At 44.4% G+C, this 24,960-nt stretch overlaps 1 protein-coding gene across 4 annotated transcripts in view; it reads right to left on the reverse strand.

The window, feature by feature from the left end:
• The window catches only part of DNM1 (dynamin 1), a 64,991-nt gene extending 47,141 nt beyond the window's left edge, over nt 1–17,850 (reverse strand). For all 4 annotated transcript variants that reach the window (XM_084219904.1, XM_084219901.1, XM_084219903.1 and 1 more), the window contains exon 1: nt 17,566–17,850. In XM_084219904.1, the coding sequence (XP_084076030.1) occupies nt 17,566–17,726 (161 nt within the window). In that variant the 5' untranslated portion in view covers nt 17,727–17,850. The remainder of the gene's footprint in view (nt 1–17,565) is intronic.
• Between the last annotated feature and the right edge of the window lie 7,110 nt (nt 17,851–24,960).

The raw sequence follows: 24,960 nt of genomic DNA on the forward strand, positions 1-24,960 counted from the left end.
GCTTTACAAGAATCCCAAGCCAATCCAGAGGGATTGGTATCTTTAACACCTGATTCTTCTGATCACTGTGCCCATCAGTAACAGCAACATTTTCACACAAGCTGCATTCTATGGACAGCTTACACATTTCTCTGAACAGCACTTCATCCCAAAGCACTTGTATTTTCATTTTCTTACTTCAGCACATCAAAATGAATCCTTAACACACAGGCTGACACCTATGGGGCACTTTACCCACACTGAAAATATTTACTATTAATCATATTGACTCCTAAAGCAAACACCTCAGAAACACTAGGAGCTTTGTACTTTTTGGTCACTGACTCCTGGTGCTCCTTCACAGTAGACATCATGTAGTTCTACTACAAGGAAGAAAGATGCAGAACTGCCCTTGGAGTACCTTCCTGGTCTGATCCTTCAAGCAACATGCAAGTACATTTGTAAGCAATTCTATAACTCAGGTGTGGAGCAAGAACAAGGACAAGTTTGTTCTTTTCTCTGCCATCCAGCAGGTTGCCAAGAGGGCTGCATTGCAGATTCAGAGTTTCCTGCTAACTTGGTTGGCTCTGTGAGCTCTTCTCTTGCTTAAGCCAAAGCACTTCTCAACTAAAAAAAAGCCAGACAGGCCAAGAGGAAAAGCAAGCATTAAAAACAGGTGGATTATGAACAAAAGCATCTACCAACCTGCTATTCTGTTTTCCTCTGCCCTAAGCTTTCATATTTCTTTCATACTGCTTCATATCAACTTAGACACCAGTCATAGAGACTCTTAATCATGTTCTAAATCTTGTTCCTAGTTAAATCATTTTTTTCCATTAAGGTTAGCACTTTTAGATAACTTTAAGCCAGAGGATGTGCATTATTTATCAGCCAATCCCCACAGCACAAGTATGCCTAGTCCTGACCCACAGTGAACAAGAGCAATTCCATAAGCACTCAGCATAATGTAACTTCTTAGGATGCAATTGGTACTGGCCACACAATGGATACATATAGAAATAAAGATCTATTGTAAGTAAACCATTTTCCAGTATACTGGCAATATTATTGTGCACAATGATTCATTATTCAAGAAAACAACTGTGAAAAATAAAGACAGGCAATAGTTCATGAGTGTCATCATAATATAGATGTTAGGAGAAACAAAAAAAAATAAAGAGAAGGCTTCCCACTGCCTTGCACCTTGAGCTCCTACTCACAATAGTGCAGATGGAGGCTAACACTATTGTGCTGGCTTGGAACACTTACAATTGTTTTGTTAAATAATTCTGACCCTCTAACAGCCTCTCCAACACCTGGCCACTTCTCCCAAGTACAATTCCCCAAGTCAGTAAGCAAAAGCTTCTCAATTGTGGAAGTTTGCTGTGCTTAAGGTGAGTTCCCAGGGACCGTCCTAGAAAATTCCCAGGCGCTACCCAAGCAGGGAAAAACACAAAGGCCAGTATAAACTGGACACATTTGTAACATAATACTGGATAATTTGCAAACACCAGTCAAAGAGGGTAGAGAATGAAGCAGAAAGTAACTTCTGAAGTTGGCATCTTCTCCCAGTCTGCCTGGAGTTGTTCTATTCCCTTGTGCAGAATTGCACCCAATACCAGCACAGGGCCAGCAAGAGGTTCTGCCCAAGGTTTTGTGCAGACTGAGGCACTGAGGTTTCCAAACATGAAAGGACAGCAGCTAGACTAATTCAGTGTAATAAGTGCATACCACATCCTGCTGTAGAACTGACATGATTGTCACCACAAGAACCACCATTCCTGTGTTTCCTGCACCTCTTTTACCAATGACCAGGATATGCCATGTTCTGGAGCTCTCCTGTATCTTTTTCCCACACTGTGCTCTCGCTTCATTCAAAATAAGAAAAATACGGCGTATTTATAGAGTTAACATATAAACCAAATAAAGCCACATCAGAAACTTACATCTATTGCAAAACACAACATTTCAAAAACCACAATGACCCCACACCACAGTCTCTGCTGAAAAGACAAGAAACCTTTCAGCAGACTGCCCCCTCCAAGAGAACCCACCTCCATAGAAAGCTGCATGCCTGGCTGCTTGAAAGCCTACACAGTGAGTTTGGCAAATCAAATCCAGCTCCTCGTGGACAGGCATAATGGTGAGGTTTGTTTCACTGACATTTGGGGTAAACGATGGGCCACGGAGGGACAGATTGAATTTCAAGCTTCCATCTTAGCCATTTTATCATCAGCTTGTCTCCTCACCCTAGAACACAACACAATTACTGGCCACTGATTTACATATACAGAGATGGTTAGTGTCCAGTACTCTTGTCTGGGTAATTTTTGGTAGTGCCCAGATCTTTCTTACAGAACAGGAGAAAGATTTTTGTTACTAGAAGGCATTGTCATATTCATGTGCTCTCATGCCTCTGGGAGGACCCATATGCCTTGAACATCAGAAGTGTTAATCAAAAATGTGTTTTTCCCACTCAGAATATGTTTGTTGAGCCAAGTGTGGGCTGAGGGGGCTCAGACAATGAAAGAAGAACACCCTGGGGCAATGCTCTCTCACATAACTGATAGTTCAACTGCAGTGGCTTGTGTTCAGTCTCCTGCCTGCAGCACCTTCCTTAACATTGCCAAAGCCAGAAGGAAAGCACACAGCAATTTTTACATGAATGCTCACTTGGAAACAGCTCTCTCCCCCACCCCTCCCCAAGTACACAAAATTCTGCTTTTCTGGCTTATCTCTCACTGCACAGACTGGTTCCCATGAGCCATCCATAGCAGTTGGGGCCTCTTTAATCCACTCTTTCCACATCCACATCTCCTTTCTCTTCATCTCAGCCCCTCTCCTGGACATGCCTCTATGCAGATTGCTGGAAGCAGTAGGATAAGATAAGTTTTGCTATTGTTTATTTTCATCTGAATCCTTTGGGCTGATTTTTCTGTTTCACACTCCACTAGCTTCAGGATACATCAAAATCTGGAAGACAGCTGTGTGCATCATGCCAAGTCATGGCTGTGCTGGAGCTGCTGTGCACCAGTTCATCAAATGCACAACCACAGAGCAAGAGACTTCTCTTCCAAGGAAGTCACAGGCAATCTTACCCTTCTAGTCAATGGCCTGAGGGCCTGCCAGCATGCAGACTAAACTGGCATAGCCAGGAGTCTGCCCCAGGCATTTCTGCTGCTCTATGTCTACAGTAATTCCAAAGAAGCCAGCACACCCCAGCTCTATGCCTGGGAAACCTTACAGCAGGATCTGGCCTGACTTTCAAGGTCTATATATATATTTTTAGATGACCTGAAAGTAAAGCAGAGATATTGCTGTATTCTTCTGATGCACCCCTGCAAATCCATAACCAGGATTATCCCATCCAATTGACTTACTGGCTATATTACAAAGCATAAAACAAGAATTTCTGCTGGAAGCTGCCCTTCATCCCTAACTCAGTTTACATAACATGGAATATAGGAAGTCCCTGTACAGTAAGGGGAGACAGAAGCTGAGCAAAGATAATTTCTCCCCATTACAGAGAGTTACATGGCTCCTGTCCTACATTTGTAGGAAACAAGGAGTACCTTGGGAAAAGGTTCCAACACACACAGGCATTACCCTTTCTGTCAGTTTTCCATGGTCTGCCTTCTTTCTGTCTAGAAATACAAGCTCTCCTTCTCAGTCAGTACGAGAGCCTGGAGAGGTAAGTGCCTTTAGGACCTGAGAGTCTGAAATACAGAGCTGTTGGTTAACTCCTTCAGAAGGACCAGCACTGGGATCTTGCACCAGGCCAGTTTGAAGAGACTCAGTTCTACAGATCACTAAGAATATATGGGGTTTAGTAAAAACTCTTCTTATTTGAACCTGTTTAAGGTTCATATTCATGCTTTGATTCCTTCTGTGGTCTCATGAGGTTATCTTTCATTTTTAAAAAAAAGTCTCAAAATCATCACCCCTAGTCACAGCACTTCAAGTGCTGGGACTTTTTGAGAGCAGTACAACAAATTAGACTTAAAATAATTTCATCAGCAAGCATCACTTGAAGCTTGTCTAAAAGATCTCAGCTTCCCCCAGACCTTGCAGATATCACAAATAGTTTTCAGCTCTTGTGAGGTACAAGCACAGCTCATTCCCTCAGCCATCCCAGCTGAGGAGTCTGGGTGCAGCTGCCTGCACTATAATGCAGCCCTTCTTTGGGGCTATGAGTAACCAAGGTTAAACTCTTTGTTTTTAAGTGCCATGGAGGGCTGTGACCCTGGGAATCCCACATTAGGGGCAGATTGGAGCCACGTGCTTCCCTCCCTAATTGTGATCACTGGCTGATAGATAATCCCTTCATGGGTTGCTGCTCTACAATTGCTTTGCAGCAACCAATCCAATCTGAGAGCCAGAACCAGGCCCAGGGGTATAATTCCCCTCCTACTTCCCTAAAACATGGTGAAATCTACTGTTTCCATAGAAACAAATCAGTTTGATGTCCACACAGCTCCTGCATCCCTCACTGGTAGGCATCAGCTCCCAGCTGCTGAGGTTTTAAGAAAGTGTCTACAGTTACAGGTCAAGAGTTTGGAGGAGAAACAAGAGGCACTCCCAGCATACAAACCTGACCATCTCATCTAAAATGTCATTTGCTTCAGTTCATCTCTGCTGTGAGAGAATTAATCAGGAATATTCTTCTCCTCCTCCATTTTGAGGGTTATCTGCCAGCTCTCTCCCTGCTATCTTCCTGCAGATGGGTTAGTCCAGAATACGTGAGGACGTAGAACTCAGATGGGAAATCAAAACAGAATACTCCAGCACCTCACGTGCACTTGTGAGCCAATTTACTCTGTGTTTCTGCAGGTAAAAAACTGTAAAGACATTTTCTTGTTTGGAGCTCTGCATTTTACTGAGGAGAATTATTTAGAGAGTGGTACAGCCTAGAGTGCACTGCCTGATCTCAAAAAGTCACTGCCCGTTATAGCAAATGCCGCATTGACTCCAGGCTGCAGAGCTGGGGAAGCGCAGGCTGGAGAGAGCACAAAACTGCAGCACTGCTGCTGTGCAGCATCCTCTAGGATTATCTGAGTAATAGAAAATGAAGTCCTGGATTTTGTTTGCAGCCTTGGGATATTCATGGTAAAAAATAATACAGCACTTATTCTGCATGACAATATCAGGAACTCGAGAGAATAAGCAGCCTGATGTATCCTGAATGGATGTGGCAGTAAGGATTACACATTTGTGGAAAATGCAGTTTTGATTTCAAGAATTACAATCCCAGGAGAAAGGAAACAAGGCTGGTTTTACTCATGTGAGAAAAAAAAAAGTAACACCAGAAATATTGCGCTGCATGATGCATTCTCCACCCCAAAAACTGTAAACCAGACCTTTATGTCTGTCTTGCTTAATTTTCACCATCACAGCACAAAAGCAAGTTTTCCTTTTGCTACTTCAAAAGCATATATACCCTGGCAAAAATCTCCCTGTAATTTCCAGACAGTCCCCAAGAAGACAATACCAGGCAGCAGCAACACCACAGAGCATCAAATTAGTTCAGTCCCTATGACAGTAGAGAAGAAACAGGTTTTTTTAAGGCCAGAAAGGTAAAGCCATGACCCAGCATCTTTGCCTCTTTTTCAAGCCGCACTGATCTGTCATAACACTGCAGCAACACTGCTCTGCTTTGGCACAAACAAACCTACCAACAACCCCTGGCTCTGCTGTAACAGAAGGCTGCAGCCTTGAAAAACGTGACCTGTTCAGCACCTGCAACTTGAGCTGTGAGAAAACAAAAGGACAAGCTGTACACTAAAACTCTGGGACAGGAATGGCTGATGGGAAAGCACAGCCACAATAACACCCTGGGATTAATGGATGCTAAGACTGACGAGCAGCAGGCTGACCTGGCTATTTCCCACCACCAGTGTCTTAATCTCTGGAGCCAGGCTGCAGCTGAGTCCAGACTGCCCAGCAGCAGAGGCAGTCTAAAGGCTGCCCAGCAGAAGAGGCTCTCCTGTGTTCAGACACCATTATACTGTGCAGCAGTAACTAATATTCACACTACTCATTGGATGGAGGCTCTGGATAAAAAAGGAGTTTATCCCCCTTTTTGTCCTTCTCTCCTTCAGAGAAGGAAACCAGGTAGAATGGCAAATTCAAAGATATCAAATACTTGTGCTAAGTATAATCTTAGGTTTCTTGTCAAAACTCCACCTCTGGAGTCTTGGTATTTGCTGCAAGACCCAAGAGAAGAACAAATGTAGCTGGAGGCACATTTCATCACTGCAGCATGACACTTCCTCCACTCCCAGACAGCACTGTGTGCTAGAAAAGGAGACAGGCTGCCCAGAGCCTGAATTCCTTAAAGGGTACAGACAACTGAAAGAGTTCATTGGGAAAGGCAAAGTCACTTTGATGAGCCCACAGACACAAACCAAACAGAAGCTGCATGAGGAAGGATGGTACCTCAACAAGCCACGATGTGTTGCTAGTTGCCACACATTGGTGGTGAGTTTATAAAGCTGAATGCATGTACTCCAATAGCTTATCTTGGGTCAGTGGTAAGAGGCAGAGTGTTGTGGATGGGGAGGCAGCCTGCTTCCTTTCCAACAGGCCAGGCAGGAAGGACAGAATTCCATGGGGTAACAGAGTTATGATGCACTCAGGCATCCTGACCAAACTGCCCACAGTGCACAGCTGTCCTGCAGAGGGAATTTAAGATGCCAATTTACATCTCTGCACTGCCTGGAGAAGTGTGCAGGAACAGTCCCAGGCTTCTTGCTATGCACTGCACCTCTGCAGCTCCAGATATAATTAGGATCAACCCAGGCTGGGAACATGGTGCAGAGGCACTGCCACTCAAAGCCCTTGAAGAAGACCCAGCAGTCTGATTGCAAACACCTCAAGTGCAGAGCAAAGTCAGAAGCATTAAACTCTACTTAAAAAACCACACAAACATCTCCATTTCCCACTATACCAGAACAAAAATTGGATCAATAGTCCCAGAAGAGATGAGCTTCAGACCTCCTGTCTGGTTCCAATGTCCAGTGGAACAGCACTTCTCATGTGCACAAAAGGCACATTTTGCTCTAGTCAAATTTGGACAGTGACCATGGGAGGTGACAAAAAGGCTGGACTTAAATTCAACAACAACAACAAAAAAGGAAGATCAAAACAGTTATTGCCTTATCAGTGGGCATTCTGATAGCAAAATTGTGGCATAGTGACTTGGACAAACTACAGTCTTACAGCCTTCCATTCCTTTCCTTATCTTCCACAAGTAAAGGGTTTAACCAAATCTCTCTTTCTTGTATCTCCACTCCACCAATACAGTGATTTCTAAGACATCTGCTTTTGCCCTTCCAGGTGTTCAATGCGAGTTCAACTTTGTCCAAGCAGAAATTGGCAAAATATCAAGTACCAATGAAGTAACTCACTTATTCTTTTGCAGTAAACATTCCTTAAATATCATTCCTTCAATAGTCTATACAAATTCATTCAGGAAATGGATCTCTTTCTCCAAAATTAGTTTGGGATGCCTGGTAGTTTGCAGGCCTGAGATAACAAACCCATCTTGCACGAATAGGCATAAGCAGAGTAATTCTTAGGAAACAGGAACAAATCAAAGTAGCACTGCCCAGAGGGAAGAAGTTTATTGCTGGGATCTCTGCTGAGAGCTGCATGATGTAGAAGAGGTGACCTGAGTTTCAGTGCTGGAGCTGCAGCATCAGCTCTGCAGTGTGACACATGTCATGCACCAATCCCTGAGGGTTTTCTGCATTTTGGAACGTACCAGCCTCCTCCTTACCCACAGCTTTAACCCCACTGCGACAGATCTCCTCTCAAGGCCACCACCATGCTCAGGCACTTCCCAGCTATTCATAGAGGAGCTTCTATTAAAAGTAAAAGCACAATCAGCTTAAGAAATAGCCAGAGATTACACAAGAGATCACAGCAGCCAGAAAGAGAGAAAACCTAACATGAATTAGAATCAAGGGGTCCCATCGTGACCCAGAGCAGTGTAAGCTCAAAGTAAATCATAAACAAGTCAGCGAGGCTAAATATCAGCATAAAACCTGTGAGGGATAGAGCTTTGTTGTTTATTGGTTTAATTCTGAACTAACAGGTCACCAGATATACTCCTCAGCTGACAAGGAATTGTTCCTGTGCTGGAAGGCAGGAGGCAAATGGACAGTCATTATAAGCCTCATTTTTAGAGGTTCCTAACCATGTGGATGAGGAAGAGCTCTCAGGGCTGAAACAGTCTGTTAATTTGTCAGAGCCCTGAGTCAGATCCTATGTAACTTACTCTGTCTTTACACATGTCAGAGTGGCAGGAAGACAAAGAGGAGGAACTGAACAAAGATTTTTGCCTTTAGGTACCTCTTTCCTTGTTCTAAAAATTCAGCACCGCCTCCCTCATCACTGGATCTCCATTCTCGATTTTAAAATAAAGGGAAACACTGTAGTTTCTCCTAGTGCTCTCCAGGGTAAGTAAGCTGTGCTGTGAAAACATCTGCAGATGTTGAGAACCGACTGCTCAGCATCTCTGTAGACTTCTGCCTATTGATATGAGAAAGGGTCTGAATGCAGCTGAAAAACTACTCTGAAATACAGCTGCAATTTATGATCAGCTTTTATCCAGCATTACAGCAACACTGCCTGGCTTTGCAGCCAAAATCCACAGCAGTATCAGTTTAACACTGGCCGTGTCCTCTCTTAGGCATCATATATACTAGACTGGCCCCACTTGCAGCAGGAGTGTTTCCCAGCCCCAAAATGACAGTCTGAGCAGCCAGACAGGAGACCAGCACTTCCCATGTCTGTTATGGTTGTATTAACTCTTCACCCTTCCACATGGCTGCAACAATGCAGCCCAAAGCCATAGGAAACAGGAAAGGGAGAGTTAAAGGAGACTGTTGAGGCAATACATTATTAAAATAGTATTTTCAGCCCCAGAGACTCCAGTTCAATTCCCATTTCCGTCACAAGTGAGGCACTGGGTTTATTCCAAACCTCATTTATTGTTCATTGCGACTGCAACACGAGTATTTTAGCAGAGCTTATAGTTTTGAGACTAAGCCCTGATTTTTAGGAAGGGAAGAGATGACAATGCAGGTCTTAGAAGCTTTGAGAGCTTTTATACTTGTCTCCAGAAGCATTTAGGGAAACCGCATCTTTTAGAGGAAAAAAATATCCTCAAACCTCCATGTTAGAAATTGCTGTTTTCAATACAAAAACTACACTGCTCTTCTGTTCGCTGAATTGCTGTGGCCAGGGCTCTAAGAAAAGCCACACAAGTCACAAGACTTGCAGAAAAATGGCAGAAGCTGGCAAGTTTGCTTCCAGTCAGCAAGACACAGCTTGAGGAGCTTGCATAACGTCTGCTTCCAAGAAGCTCCCAAAAGCATGTTATGCTGAATTGCAAGAAGCTACTAACCAGGGACCATCTCACTTCCATTTGGTCATGGCTGGGTCTGCCAAAACTTTCCATGTCAGATGCTCTGGAGAAAACAGAGACACTGTTAGATTTCAGACTCAGGGCTCATTATTCCTGTACTGTGTCTTGAAGGAAAGCAAGGCAGTTATCTACTACAGTCAGCAGCAGGCTCAGAGCTGTGACAAACCTGAAGGTCACAAAGGAAGCAAATGTCAGCAACTTAATTGTCCTGTCTGCCCATTGACATAAGACAGCTTAAGAAAACTGTGGAGCAACTTCATATTCAAATGTTATTAAAATATTTACTAATAGACTTTGAAAACAAAGCTGGACCTAACTATAAAGTATCAATAAGTCACCTGGAATAATTGTTTAAATATCTAACATTAAATTGTGCCCTCAGTTGCCCATCAGTGTTTTGATGCAGTCTTGCCTGCTCGTCAGTAAACACTGAAAGGTTCTCAGCCCTCTCTTTGTAGCTAACCCAGTATCTACAGCAGTTAGTTCTGAGTACCACATCCAGTTTGCTTTACTAAACTCCATCAAGTCACCCCAAAATAGGCATGATGTGTGCTTTAGATGGATCACAGATAAATGTAAATTAAGAGAAATAACTTTTTGCAGTTTTTCCAGAATCAGTACCTGCTTGCAGGCTGACCACCTCCAAACCTGACCAGAACGTGCAAGTACTGAAAGTCTCTAGGTACAAAAACCTGGGCTCACTCCTCTGCAGAGCTATGCTACCCATCCCTGCCCTGAGAGACCATGATCAAAAATTCAAGTGCTACCAGGCCATCTAGGACAGCCTCTCATCTCCAGTGCTTTCTAAGAACACCCTCACTCCTCAAATCCTGCACCTGATCTATGCCAGCAGCCAAAGGTGGCTGCACCAGACCCAACCTCTGCAGAGCAGACCTAAGTAACCTGCAAAATACTTACTGCAAAGGAAGAATTAAAGTTCTTGGCACAACACTTCTAGAGAGAAGGTAATCCTGTGCAAGGGCTCAGACAGACATTGCAGTGCCATATTTACAGAGTTTTCAATTATTGTTAAGAAAAGCAGTTTATCACTTTATGCTTAACCTTTTCCAGTGTTAGTTCAAGTGTCCATTAATGATATACACCTACATGTCACAGGAGACACCAATAGACTCTAGGGATGGAGAAAAAGGTATAAAAATTAATCACTAAGAATTTAGCTTCAGAGCAAAGAACAGAATTCTACCTCAAGGCTGAACATGCTCATTTGCCTGTAACAAGAGACAATATTCCTTAACCATGAGATTCCACTCTCTATCAGAAGGTGCAAAACCAGGTCAGAGGCCAGGAAGAGGAAACTTCAAGTAGAATGAGAAACTGTCCCACTAGTAAGCTATTTTCTCCACCATGCATGACTAGACTTCTGGGTTTGGTTTTTTTTGGACCAGATTTAATTTCGTCTCTCCTCCCAACTAGCAGTACTCTGACTCATATGGTTACAGATCTGTGAGTCCAAGAAGGAGGAAAGTATTACACCCAAAGTTTTTGGGGTGTTTTTTTTAGTGGCATATCAAGGAAGTAGGTTTACCCTGCACATTATCAGTAAATCTCCTTTCACAGACACCACTTCAAAACCAATTTTACATTGGGCACATAGGCTGAACACCATATGCTTCTAGATGACTGCCTGCCACCCCTTCACTAACTCTTCTGGTTTTGCTACTCATGCACTGCCTGAAACAAAAAACTAAGTACTGGCTCACATGGGTGGAGCACACATGGATTTGTTCTTGTCCAATAAATTCACTGCTCAAGGCATCATAATAAGTTTCACCCAGCAGCTAGAACACAGCAAGAACTGTTTTCTTAATTAACTTATGCTAAGTTGTAAGTTGCTTCCATTTCTCCTCAAAAAGATCCATCTTAAAAAAACCTCATTCAGAATTTTACTCACGCTTGTACAGACAGACTCAAACCTGGAGTACAAAGTAGGGACATTCAGGAATTCACCAGATCAGGAAGGGGATTAACTTCCTGCCTTAGAATAACATTTTCAGAAGCTGCCTCAGATAGGAGGTGTTGCAGACAGACTCCCACTCCATCTATTTAAGACAACCAGTGTTCTGCCTGCTCTGAGCATCTGGAAAAGTCAGGGCCAAGGACTTGGCTTGCTATTCCCAGATAGGTATTGAATAGCTTCTGAAAACAATCAGTACCCTTTAAAAACAGTAGGTCATCCTTGCTTTGCCTGGTTTTATTAAGGTTTTTTCACTGTGTGATAAGCACACCAAGGAAAAAACAGGAGCAGCTGACAGTTTAGCTTTCGGGAACTTCTGACTCCTTTTCCCACTGGTTCTGTTCCCTCTTTACAACCTTGTATCACTGCATCCTGTTTATTGAGGAAACACACAAAAAATTCCCCATGTACTTATCTCAAAGTACAGTAAGAATTAGTAAAAAAAACCTCAAGATGTTCTAAGACTCTCAGCTTGAGGATTATCATGCTAACAAGGAAGAGTCCACAAGGAAACCACAAGGAAATGCAGCATCACTGATCTGCCACCTATCAGGTGATGAATTCCAGCAATGACAAGGCAACCTGTCATTTTCACACACCAGTAGGTCCAAACACCAACTTGCACCACACTGAGCACCAGCTTCTCCACTGGATTGCAGCTGGTTTCCCTTCCCTAGGTAAATTCTGATATGATCTGAGACATGCCATAAAGATCCCTTCTTCTAGAGAATATAAGGCTAGTGGGCAGTTACCAGAAGCACAAGATCATCACTAAAGAGTAAAGCTGAAAGATGCAGCTAAAAAGATCTGCAGAGAACATGGAATTGCTGCAGGAAGTAGAAAAAATATTAGACTTGTACTTATTTGAGCCAACCCAAATAGGATTAAAACAAGTTGACAACAAACACGGGCAGACACTGCTGCTGCATTTATGAACACTGAGATTCATGGGGTTTTCCCTCACAGACATCCATGTTATGTTATGTTTTAACTTAATTATGTATCTTCTTCTAGCAGTCCTCCTCCCACAAGTGTTTGCTCAGAGCTCTACAGATTTCTCTTAAGTTAAATTATTTTATCTCGGGGTCTGCTGTAACACATTACCTCTTTCCCCCAGTGCTCCATATTTTCTTCCTCCCCCAATTAATCCAAGATGAAAATAGGTATTTTCTTCACTGGAGACTGGCTGCCATTTGAAGGACTTATCTGACCATAGTTTATTTCTCTAAGCAGCACAGTCCTACTCCTGGCTCTTGCACCATCCACTGCAACCCTAAATAAGTCAGTTCACAAGAAGTGCCTGTGTTTTTAAGCAGGCAAACAGGATTTGACTGGCTCACAGATGTATTTATCATACAACAATTAAAGGTCCATGACTGGCAATTAATCATCTCTCTGCCAGTACACATCTCAAATCAGAACCCTCAAAAAATTTAGAAGAATCACTCTTAAGAAACTCTTTTGTGGCCAAAGCACATGCCATGAATGTATCTTCTTGTTTAAATTTAAATCTGCTCCTAAAGCACTGCAGTGATGCTCAGCATTGCCCAGTACAACAGACATCCCCAGTCTATACATAATGTAGCTATTTTACAAGATTTGAAGTCTCAGTCCTCAACACTCCAGCTCACAAACCACATACTGCAGGAGAAGCCTGGGCAACTTAAAAGTACAAAGATCATCAACAAAACAGTTTTCCTGCAGGAACAAGCCAAGTCTCTGGATCTCTTTATGCATCCCTTTAGGATCCTTCACTTCTATGTAGTTGCTAAACACTGCTGTTGGTCTCTGAAGGTATTTTGCTGGGAAAGCTTTCCATAGCAAAGCAAAGTATTTGTTATCAAGGAAGGCATTCCCTCATCATATCTTGGGGGTGTAATTATCTCTAAATGGCTGTGGAAGGTATTAAGTTGCTCCTCAGAGCTATACCTGAAGCCAAACCAAACCCTGTGGCTTCAGGATCTAGCTTTGCATCACCAGTATGGGACACAGAAAGGCAAAGAGACACTTGCTGCCAGGCCCGTGCTTGATTTTGTCACAGCAATTACTGCAGCTATGCCTAATGAGTACTTAGCCTTTTGAATGCCACAGGCATTGCAGTGCTGAATTTTCCCTCCTCTTCTACCCATGTGGAAATTTCAGTGTGTTAGGAGAGGCAAGGTTAGACCAACATGGTTGAATTTAGGCCCACATCTGCCTCCTGATTCCTTCCAGGCAACACAAAAATATCAGGGAATTCAGCATATACCATCAGAGCCTGGTGACAGACTGCTAAGTACCTCTGGTTTGGGTGCACAGCTTACAAGAGAAGATGCTTATAGGGTACCAGATTCCAGCTCAGGTCTGGGGTCAAGTAAACACTGATTCACTTTGCACAAGTTTGGCACTGCTTAGGTCCCTTGATCATAAACAAGATGGTTTCATCTCCATTCAAGTCCCTCCACCCACTGTTCCCAGCCCTTAGTCACTGCCTCCTCAGCAGCCCCCTGAAACCATCTGTTCTGGAGAAGTCAGAGGTGCCTTGTTTTCCCCATGAAGAGCAATGCAGCTCTCCCAGCAGGGCTGAGCAGCACCCTGCCTTGGATCAGACACCTCCACCACCAGGCACAGCCATTCCAGGAACCACCTGAACACTGCCCAGTGCTTCCAGTTCTCCTGTTTGCAAAGCACAGGCAACAGTAATACCTCCAGAAACCCAAAGATCTGTGTAACAGTGCTCTGAGATCATAGGAGTTAAAGAAAGCATATTTGTTACTTTCACGTGGTAAAGTAAGAGTGTCATGAACACGGATGATTATACAAACAGCCTTGTGGGCTGTCTCGTACAACCTCCTCAGTCATTTGGGCTCTTAAAGTCAAATTAGCACATACCACATGCTTTGTTCTTTTTATCAGACCAATTCTGCTGGTACAGTTGCCTGCTCCAAGACCTATTTATTTAGAAAAGGAGGCTGCAGGGAAGTAACAACACCTTAAGAATGGACTAAATGATCACTGAGGTCCCTTCCAACCTGAGTTATCCTTCAAGCTTATAACCACACCAACAGGAAATGCCTGGAGCTCACCCAATTAACCTTCCTTCCAGTTCTGGGGCCCAGGACAAACCAGTCTGTGGACAGACGTGTCACCTGCATGGCTTCTACATGGCTTCTTCTTTCTTCAGCAGTTTTATCACCACCAGCCGGTATCAGAGCCACCACGCTGAGACTCCAGCAGCAAAAGCACACATAGCAGCCACACTGACATCTGGTATTATAAATACAAGCTCTGCACTGTTGGATAATCTGTTAACAGCAGAGTAAGTGTCACTGAAAACGCAATTAGCAGCAACTACTAAGCCACAGAACTCAGGAGGAGAAAAAAATTTATTTGGTAAGACATGTAACTAAACACTGATTGCAGTCAGTATCACTCCTCCCTGCTTGTAGGTTTCCACCGATTGTGGGATTCAGTGCCACTGCAAGGTGCCTGCAGCAGCCCCGGACTGAAGCCCTACATAGCCACAACACAGGGCTGGCAGGGGGCAAGTGTGCTGTCCTGTTAGGGAAATGTGATTTGATGACAATTTCAAAGGAGCCCCACAGGTCCTGAGCAGGGAAACCAGCCCTGTTGGGGCCTCCAGCCCCTGCACTGAAGTGTCTGCATCATGCCCATCAGCCAGTACCAACCACATCAGCATTTGTTCTTGCACAGATTTCCATCCACTCAGAGAGAAACTCATCAGCACTCACATTCCCTGTGCAGCGAGCAGCTGCTGAGCAGTAGCTGCACCACCACCCTGGTATCAAGCTGGAGCAGTGACATATGTCATGTCCACACCACAGCAATAATCGTATTTGTACACAGTAGGTCTACACACAATTTCTTCTTACAACTGTTCAGACAAGAAAACAGCCCTTATCACAATTACACTGAAGAACCAAGCTCATTCTGGATACTATTTCCATAGCTCCTTATCATGGTTTCCAATACCCACACAGAAAGAAAAGAGACTATACATTACAGCAGGGCCCCAACACTATTTTAACAGGATTGGGATTTGCAGCAGATACACATACATTCTGTGGTAAGAGGTCTCAAGTTACCAGTCTAAACTAGCCAGCACTCAGGGGTATCAAATGGAGAAAGACCTCTTCACATTGACATTTTCCATTTCCCCTCCAATTATTTCCTCTAAATGCTTTTCTACAGACAGCTCTCAGCTCCTGCTCAGGGGACCCTTAATTATTTCATTTTCTAAAAGCCATAGCACTATAACTTGCTGCTAGAGAGACAGCTGATGGGACATGGTGAGGTCATAAGTTCTCTTGTGACAGGAGTCATCAGAAAGAGACAGAAGATAATTGAATTCATATATTTTCCACCAAGCAGATAAAACCCCTGGTTGTAAACTGGTGCCAGTGGAGATGCACCAAGGATCAGTAAATCCTCTTGTGTGGTTGGTCTAAAGGAGAGGAGCAGTTTGCCCCAATACACCGACTGTCCTTCCTCCAACAAATCCCCTCTGGCCCAGCAGCCCTACCTTATCTACAACACCACTGCAGCACTGCCTGCACAGATCCTCTAAAAAGGATTTATGAGGTCTGACTGCCAGTACTTAGAAAGCATGAAAACAGAGCCAACAGGTGAACCCATTTTGCTCAAAGATTGCAGAAGATCCATTTCCCCCTTCTTCGAAAGCTACAGCCCAACAAGTTTTTCACTTGGGTGGCAGGAATTTTTTTTTTCTGGGACTATGGACAAACAAGTGGATCCTGGACTATGACCTGAGGCTCAGTAGAATGCGTTTCTGCAATGTCCTGCCTTTGGCAAGATCCCAGCATCTCTGGGGGATACACTGCATGGACCTTTGGAAGTCAGCTGAAAGAGATGCCAAACTCTTTAAATTTTATATTCTTATTTTTTCAAAGCTCTTTGATCTATGGCAGAGAAGAAGAATCTTTATTTTGATCATGCTTTCTTTGTACCAGGTGCAACCCCTGTGCCTTCCTCCTGGTACACCCAGCACACCCTGCACTCACTGCTCAAAGATACCCTTGCACAGGTCCAGAATTCGAGGCTACTTGCAGCTAAACAAGCAGTTAATCCACACCACAGACCCTTCTGACAGTGGAAAAGCTCTATAAGCCATCCAACAGCAAACAGCTTAAAAGAAAAAGTGGGGGTAGGGAAATGGGATCCAATAGATGTTGTCACAAATGCGGTTTGCTGAAAGAGAAAAACCCACGCAAGCATCTGACCAGGTATCAGCAGTCACTGCTTTTAAGGCAAGTCACCAGAAACCTGCGTGCTCCTTACAGCATAAAAAAACACCTTGATAACTAAAGCCTGTATATAACTTAATACAATTAATTAACAAGGCCAGGAAAAAGGTGAAGAACACACCACCACCTTCCCCCCCCAGGTGTTGTGTGTCTGCACTGGAGCAGATACCCAAGCAGCGCGGTCTGCAATTTACTCAAGTTGCAGATGATGAATGCGAAGGTCACATGAAGGGAAGGCATCAGAATATTGCCTGTCACAAAATGGTAGCACCCGGGGATTTGAGCATATAGGAGAGCTATAACCCCGTCCTTCCTATAGCCTCCCCGCAGCTCCTGACATGGCATCCGCTATGGAGGACAGCGAGCCTGGGCTGGGGGAGGGGGACGGAGCAGATTAAACTTAAACACCCTCCGCATCACCCCCCCGCAGCGACAACATCCATCTCTGAGCCCCGCACCGAGCAGGGGATGGATGGGGCCGGCCTCCACAGCCCCTTCAGCCCCCTCCGTTATGTAACAGCCAGGACAAGGGGGGGCTCCCACCGGCCGCCAAGGTGCGGCAGTGGCGGGGACCCCGCTGCGGAATGCCCCCAGGCGGGCAGCCCTCCCTCCCGCGCCTCCCGTACCCCTGCACCGCAGCGCCCGGGCGTCCTGCAGCGCTGCCCGCGCACACACACGCGCCGAGCGGAGCAGAGTAGCTGCGAGCGGAGCGCTGTCCCCGCACCGCGTTCAGAGTGCCCGCACCGCGGCTCTGCCCGCGCCGTCCCTGCGCCCGTTCCCGCACCGCGCTGCCCGTGCGGAGCCTCTGCCCGCGCTGCTCCCGCACCGCGCTGCCCGCGGACCCCGCGGCGCTGCCCCCGCACCGCGCTGGCCATGCGGCAGCTCTGCCCGCGCCCCCGGGGACACCCCCCGCTCACCTCCCGACGAAATTCTCCAACACGGAGCTCTTGCCGGCGCTCTGCCCCCCCACCACGGCGATCTGCGGCAGGTCGAGGTTGGCGTTCTGCCCGATGGCGGCGAAGGCGTCCTGCAGCCGGTTGACCAGCGGGATGAGATCCTCCATCCCGCGGTTCCCCATGGTTGCGGCGCGGCTCCTCGCACAGGCGAGCTCGCACTAACCCTTCCCGCAGCCCTCCCCGGCTCTGGGGCCGGTGGGCAGCGGCTCCAGCCCGCGCCCCTCGCCCCGCTCGACGCCGCCCGGGCTCCGCTCGCCTCAGCCCGCCCGCCGCCCCTGTGGAGCGCCCCGTGCTGCCGCCAGGGGGCGTTAAAGGTACCGGCGCCGCGCTGCATCCTGGGAGATGTAGTCCGGCGGCTGCGAGGGGCCGGCATCGGGATGGATCGGGATGGCACGGCACTGATACTGGTGTCTATGCCCAGATGCCTGGGAACGGGGCTCTCTCCCAAAACCAGAGCAGTTCGGGTTTCCCCGGGGCTGCGTCTGTGTGCGGCAGGTTGGCACACCTGCGTGGCCCAGGCGGTGTGGGTGCGCAGCCCGGTAAGCCCGGCCCGCAGTCAGTGCCCCTGTACCTGTCGGTGAGGCCGGGCCACCAGCACGGTGCCACGGTCCCTGTGGCATTCCCTGCCTCCAGCTGTGCAGCGCTGCCAGCGAACAGGTGAGATGTGATCAAAGGACCCTCACGGCTTGGTTACTACACCTGCACTATTTGATCCTCACAGCCACACCCAGTGGACCGGCCAGGGCACCGCGGTCTGGTCACCGTACTTGGGAATGGGCTGGCACCTGTACGGGAGGGCTTTGTGTGAAGGCAGCACTCGTGAAATCACCAGAACTTGAGATTATTAAACTGGAGGTTTGCAAAAACGCTGCCACTTTCTGAGTATCTAGCTGGAATAAGATGGCAGAGGCTAGAATAAGATGGTTTTTAAGGTTCCTCCCAACCCATTCTATAGCAGAGGCTAGAATAAGATGTTTTTCAAGGTTCTTTCCAACCCATTCTATGGAAGAGCTTAGAATAAGATGTTTTTTAAGGTCCCTTCCAACCCATTCTATGATTCTGCTGCTTCATTCAAACACAGATGAAAAATGCATCAATTTCTGTTTATAGCTGTAAAACAGTAGATGTGTTGCCAGGCTTGTTTTAGAGGAATGGAAACAGGTGCTTCATTTTATGTACCCAGATTTTGGTTTTAAAATTACTTGTCTGCAATAAAGAGGGAACAGCTTGGTTTTAGGTTTTTAAAAGGGATGGGTTTTTAATAAGACTATAACATGAGGCCATATTTGATTTCAAAGTATAGCAATGAAAACAAGTGTTCAAAAAAGCATCTGATGGCTAGCAATGACTCAGAAGGATGGAGAATGTTGCATTTCAAACACCTCTCAGTTCGTGCTACCCAAGACTCCTATTCACAGCTCAGAGAGAGATGGGGGTGGAGGGGGAAACGAAATACAAAAAACTGCAACAGATTTTGAGCTGTCTGTTTTGTTTTAAACAGCAGCTTTTTTAGTTATAATCATTATAATGAATATTTCACAGATGTCCATCAAATTAAATCCATGCAAAAATACCTATGTGGACACACAGAGAAACTGAGGCAACCATGGTGAGGGATGAATTTGCCCCATGCTCTAACACATCACCAGTGTGCAGGCAAGAGCACTGAAGGAAGGGAAGGGAGCTGCTCCATCTGTATGGGTAACACCATTGTAGGGCATACGTGGGCAGTTTTGAGGGCTGTCAGTGCTATTTTTTCCTCTCAGCAAATTACCCAGTAAATCTCAAGAAATAAGCTTAAGAAATTCAATATAGACTGTGGACAAAAGCCTTTGAGCATCCTTGCAGCCATTCTGATAATTTATGTTGAAGGATTCTGGAAAAAAACTGCTATGGATAGCTGCTCTTTGTAAGAGGTCACCACAAAAAGAGCAGTGAAGAGTATCAAAGGCTCAAATAATGATGTCACCTTCCTCCCTGGATCAGAGCTGAAGCTCAGGGAACTTTGGACCATGAGGGTCTTTGAAGCTTTATTTGAAGAACCATAAGAAGAAAACCATCCTTTTCCCAGAGCTCGCTGTAACTTCAAGTTCACCAACTGCAATACAGAGAAAGATTGCCCTGTTGCATCACTTCAACCACCTCACACAATTTACCAGCTGTACTAAAAACTCTCAGTGGCCATGACCAGCCTTACCTGGGGCTTCCCCCCACATCTGTGGACCTGGGAGGGCCATCAGTCCCTGCTGACTCATGGAGAAGTGTTTGTCTCTGGTTCAGTTGCAGCCCACGGAATCTTTGGGTCTGGGTTTCACTCACAGGTTGACTCCTTTGTCCCCATGTACTCTGAGCAGGTATTTTGTTCTGGGTGAGTCAACTCTAGAAATAATCATTCAGGTTATACCATTTTTTTGGAAAAGCTAAAATGAAACGAAACCATTTGCTTTGAGAAATGTTTGTGAAAGACTGTTGAAAATACAGTATATCAACAGCTGATGTTGAAGACTGAGGGGAAAAGTAGGATTTCTATTGCCAGTTAGGGAGCTCATACAGTACAAAGGCTCATGCATGACTTCTTTGCAGGTGTTCCTTCTTATGCTGTCTAGTTTTATTTTGCTGTCAAACTCCTACTCAGTTCTTAGGAAACGTGGTCCTTTGGGGGGTATATGGGGGGTTTTGGCCTAATTGAAGTTTTAAAGGGCAAAACTGGACAAGAGGGATGAGGGGAGTTAATAGGGAGCTCTCTAGGTGCACAAGAAAGGAATAAAAGGAATGATGGAATTGGTAAAACATGCAGAATATTGGCGAACTTTACATGGATCATAATTACTGTAAAACTGAGAGATGCACAGAATCTGCTCCAGCTTCTTTGTCCTGCAGAGATATTTGTAAGCAAATGAGCTCCGGTGTCTGCCTGCAGCGTCACCCTAAACCATTCATTTACAGTGTGAAGTCTGAACTCTTCTGCAGCCGCTCAGCCCAGAGAAACTGACCTCGAGCATCCCAGGCAGCGAGGCTTGGATTTTCTGAAGCGTTACAAACCTACACCTCCCGCTGATGAGAAAGTGAACTGCAGGCACTCGGAATCGCTCCTAGAGCCTTCCATTTTCTCTCCTGCCACAAACTGAGTTGCAAGGATGCTCTCAGCAAACATACCTTTTGATTCTGTAATACCTCCTACCTGTGACTTACTCAGCAGCATGTAGCAGACAGAGCAGGAAAAACAAAGAGAGTTTTAGTAACTGGAATGAATGGGAAAAATCTATTTTTTTTAATCTTAGTAGAAAAACTGAAGATGTGAACAAAGAAAAACAAGAGGAATGAAAGATTCCCACCACCAGTGCTATAAATATTTCTGAATGTACTTTAACATGAATCCCTAAAAATGTGTGTGGCCAAGCATATGTGTGTTTCTATGTATGGCTATCAACATAACCACAGTTGTGCATGCTGATTTTGTCACCTCATGCAAATAGGACTCCCAGTTTAGTTAGCATAATTAGAAATAGACATTTGAGAGCTGGATTCTGTCCTTCATTCCTTGCCCTTGCAAAAATAACATATCTAGTCCTCAGAGGAAAAAAGAGGCAAAAATGTGGAATGCAATTAGCTTAAGTTACTTGCAAACTGTTTCTGCTGACTTCAGGTAGTGTGAATGTTTAGAATATTTCACTGTGGGTCTTGAAGTGGACAATTCTGGCCTTTTGGGTTCCTAAAAATGGTTATGAACACAGGTAAGAATTTAAATTGAATGTTTAAAAGCAGAGGTTAAAAATTCCAAGAAGAAACTGGTCTAGGATTGTCATTGTCCATACTAATACTACATTATACAGCTGATCAGTAGTTTAAAATATTAACTAAAATTAGCCTCTTAAATTTCCATAACTATCTAAAGGTGCCTATAGAGATAGAAAATGCTTAAGTATCTATTTTATAGGTACTTAAGTGCTACTACAGTAGCAATGGTACCATAGCAACATCATCCATCTCTTGTGGTATCAGTTGCTCAGAGAACAGAAGTTGATTTCTAATGCTCCTATTAATTGCAAAAGCTATTTGAAAGAAAAGCAGCCTTTAATTTTTGAGTTTTCAAATATAAAGCTTTTATTTGTAGAATAACATAGTGAAATGCTTCTTCATCTTCTGTACTTTAGCTGAATTGGTGTGCAAATCCCCCAAAAAGAGGTAAAAGAAGGTAAATCTGGTATATAAGACATGAAAACAGTATTATTGTGAGTGTGACTCTCCAGAAGCCAGAGTATACATAAGGAAAGAAAGAAGCCGAATGTTTACCTCCATTAAGAATGGGATGTGCACAAGGATGTGAGTTTAAATTAATATTTTAAGAGCAACAAAGCTGAGTTCTCTGTGCTTTCTGCATCTAGTGAGATGTCATAAAATAGCTCCTGATTTGTATTTTATCTTGTGAGACTGAAACTCACTAATAGGAGCTTATTGACCACGTGGTAAAATGGATATAAAAACTATCTTTACCTCTTGTGGGCTTGCTCTGTCCATCAAGAAATATCAAGAATAGGTTTCTAGAACTATATTACAAAGAATGAGGGAAAATATCCTTTAATTCACAGATCATTTTGGTTTGAAATGTTGTGTGAATCCAGTCATCCTCCAAAAAAACAGACATGGAAAACAGTGTAATTCCAGTAACTAATATCAGCTGTTAAGAGCATGTCTGGTGAAACTTGACCCATTCTTTCAATAGATAGGCCCCCAAACCAGGAGAAGAAAGTACTTTAAAGCTCCATATGCTTCTTCTCCAAGAAGTTTGTGAGGCTCAAACACATTATGGTGAGAACTAGTTATATCCTGGTGAAATGGATGAGTAATCACACCATCCTTGCAGATTGCAGAGGAAATTGTGGGCACCGCAGTATGTTGGTGCTGTCATAGGCACTGAGAAAACTTGGGTTTTCAAAAGTGATGTGGCTTTACCAAGGGTTGCATACCAAGTCTTTTTCAAAGCCAAAATTAAAACATAGAACTGCACAGTGCAGTCATATGCTGGAAATTAGAAATCTCTGGTTATCTTCATGCCTGATCCGGTCCCTGGAAAAAAATCATATAGCCCAGCAAAAACTTGGCCGTATAATACAATCCAGCTCCTGAATAAAACGCATGCATATGCTCTGTCCTCTTATCTGCCAACAGATTTCATAACCCTGATCTAATCAGAGGTGTAGTGCAGGTTGCCTTATAGTCATGATCCAACAACTCCACTGACTATGATCTCTGCATTGCAGGATGCTTTCTGGATCGTTCTCTTACCTTGAACTTCTAAATCTTACTCTGTTTTATTCACTCCCATTGCCAATGAGGCACTCCCAAGCCTAGGGGATACGAGTTGTTTTTGAGTGATAATTCTGTAGTCTGCATTGTGGCTCTTTTTAAGGTTCTGTGTATTCTCCCATTAAGAGCTGTATTTGCCACTGGACACTGAGTAGTGAGTTGCTTAATTATTGAAAGGGAGATGTTCTTTGTAGGAAAAATCAACTTTTAGTGGATGGGAGGTCAAGGTCTGCATTCCAATGATCACTAGGTACTGACAGCACCTTTCAGCTGTCAGCCTGACACACTGTAGTGAAGGAAAGGATCCTAACCCAATTTTCTGCAGTTCCCTTATATCTCTGTATGACTTTCAAACTAAATGGTGTGATTACCTGAATCTGGAGCTTTCTCTTCTGCATTCAATTAAACCCTCTCTGGTAGGTGTGATGTTCACATTTGGACATAAAATCTGAAATCAGTCTTTGGGTTGTAGGTTGATAGAGCAGCACGTCTTTCATTGCTTCCTACAGCCATAGTCCTGTCTTGTGTTGTGCCGTCACAGGACTAAATCCATGTCCAGATTTCTGTTCAAGGCAGTTGACCTATGGACTATTTATAAATTCAAAAATGTTGTTTATTTAATGATTTGTATGTAGGGCCTCAGAGAGAAAAATCCAGTCCATGAGGGGAGCCTTTAGACTGCGTTAGAACATAAAATATAAAGTGAAGAAACTTAGTTACTTGTATGTTTCATTAGTATGGCGGTTTGTAGATTTCCAAAGGGAACATACAAAGAATACTTACAAGAGCTTTACTTATAGAATTAAGAACAGAGGACATAAATTTCAGATTTACATTTATCTATACAACCTGAATTCTGCCTTTCCCAGGTCTGGCTAATTTATGTACTGGACTGTAGGATTAACCCTCACCCCCACTGCTGCAAACCAGCCCGGTCAGTGGCTGATCTAACAGTACCATTACAGGAGCAGAGGATGAACTATGCAAAATTATTTTTAAAAGACTCCATGCATGCTTTTTGCTCCGTGTGTGTTCCCTAGGATGACATTTAAGTTTTCATGCTTAACAGGAAAGCATTTTCTCTGTGTGCAGACAGCCATAAAGGGCTCAGGACATGAACAGAGCCCATCGTTGATTAATATAGATGGTCATCTCCAAATTGATGATTGTAAAATCAGGATGGTATAAAAAGGACCAAAGGAAAAATCAACATATGCTGCTGCATTTAAAATTATTAGTTACAACTGTATATCACCAGTCTGTTCAGCTTATAACGCTTTCAGGTAAAAATAAATTCCAAGGACTTTATGAATCAAGTAGTCTTTACTGGCATGAATAAAAAGACTATAAAGTAAATTATTTCAGGATGGATTCTCTGGAATAGCAAGGATCAGAAATGCATCTTGATGCTTCTGAGGTTTAGCATAAGAAGAAATGATCGTCACAGTATATTTTCACAGAAAGCCTGTGTGTACTGAAAGCGCTTAAAATCAATTTTGCTATGGAAAACAGGCCATGCAGGAAAGGTTTTGCTGCAAACCCACCCCCTGCCAAAAAAACCCAAACCAAACAAACAAAAAAAAAGAAAAAAAAAAGGGGGATGGACCTGCTAGAGAAGTCATCTCAGTCTACAGCATAAAACAATATTGCAAAAGTCCTGTTTGTTTTCTTCCAGGTTCTCATAATAGGCTTGCCAAGATGTGACCACATCAAATGGCCAGAGGCTGCTTTGGGCTTTTTCCATCTTCTCGGTGAGATGGTTACCAAAGATTCCCCTGGACTATTAAAAAAAAAACCAAAAAAACAAAAACAAAAAAACAAAGAGCAGAAAGCCCACGCTGTTGGATGCCATCTGCTTCTCCTGTGCAGCAGTTTATTCCATTCCCTGCCCAGCCCTGGGCAGATGGTGTCCATTCCCTCCCAGCCCTCTCGAGGGACAGGGAGCCTCAATGCCGTCTCTGCGCGGGGAATGAGGGATGGAGGTGCTGCGGACTGGGGCGACCTGAGAGGAGGCTCCGGGGGTGATCCCCAGCCCCGCGGGGGCGGCCT

Source organism: Fringilla coelebs (genome assembly GCF_963513975.1).
Source record: "Fringilla coelebs genome assembly, chromosome: 21".
Classification (NCBI taxonomy): Eukaryota; Metazoa; Chordata; class Aves; order Passeriformes; family Fringillidae; genus Fringilla; species Fringilla coelebs.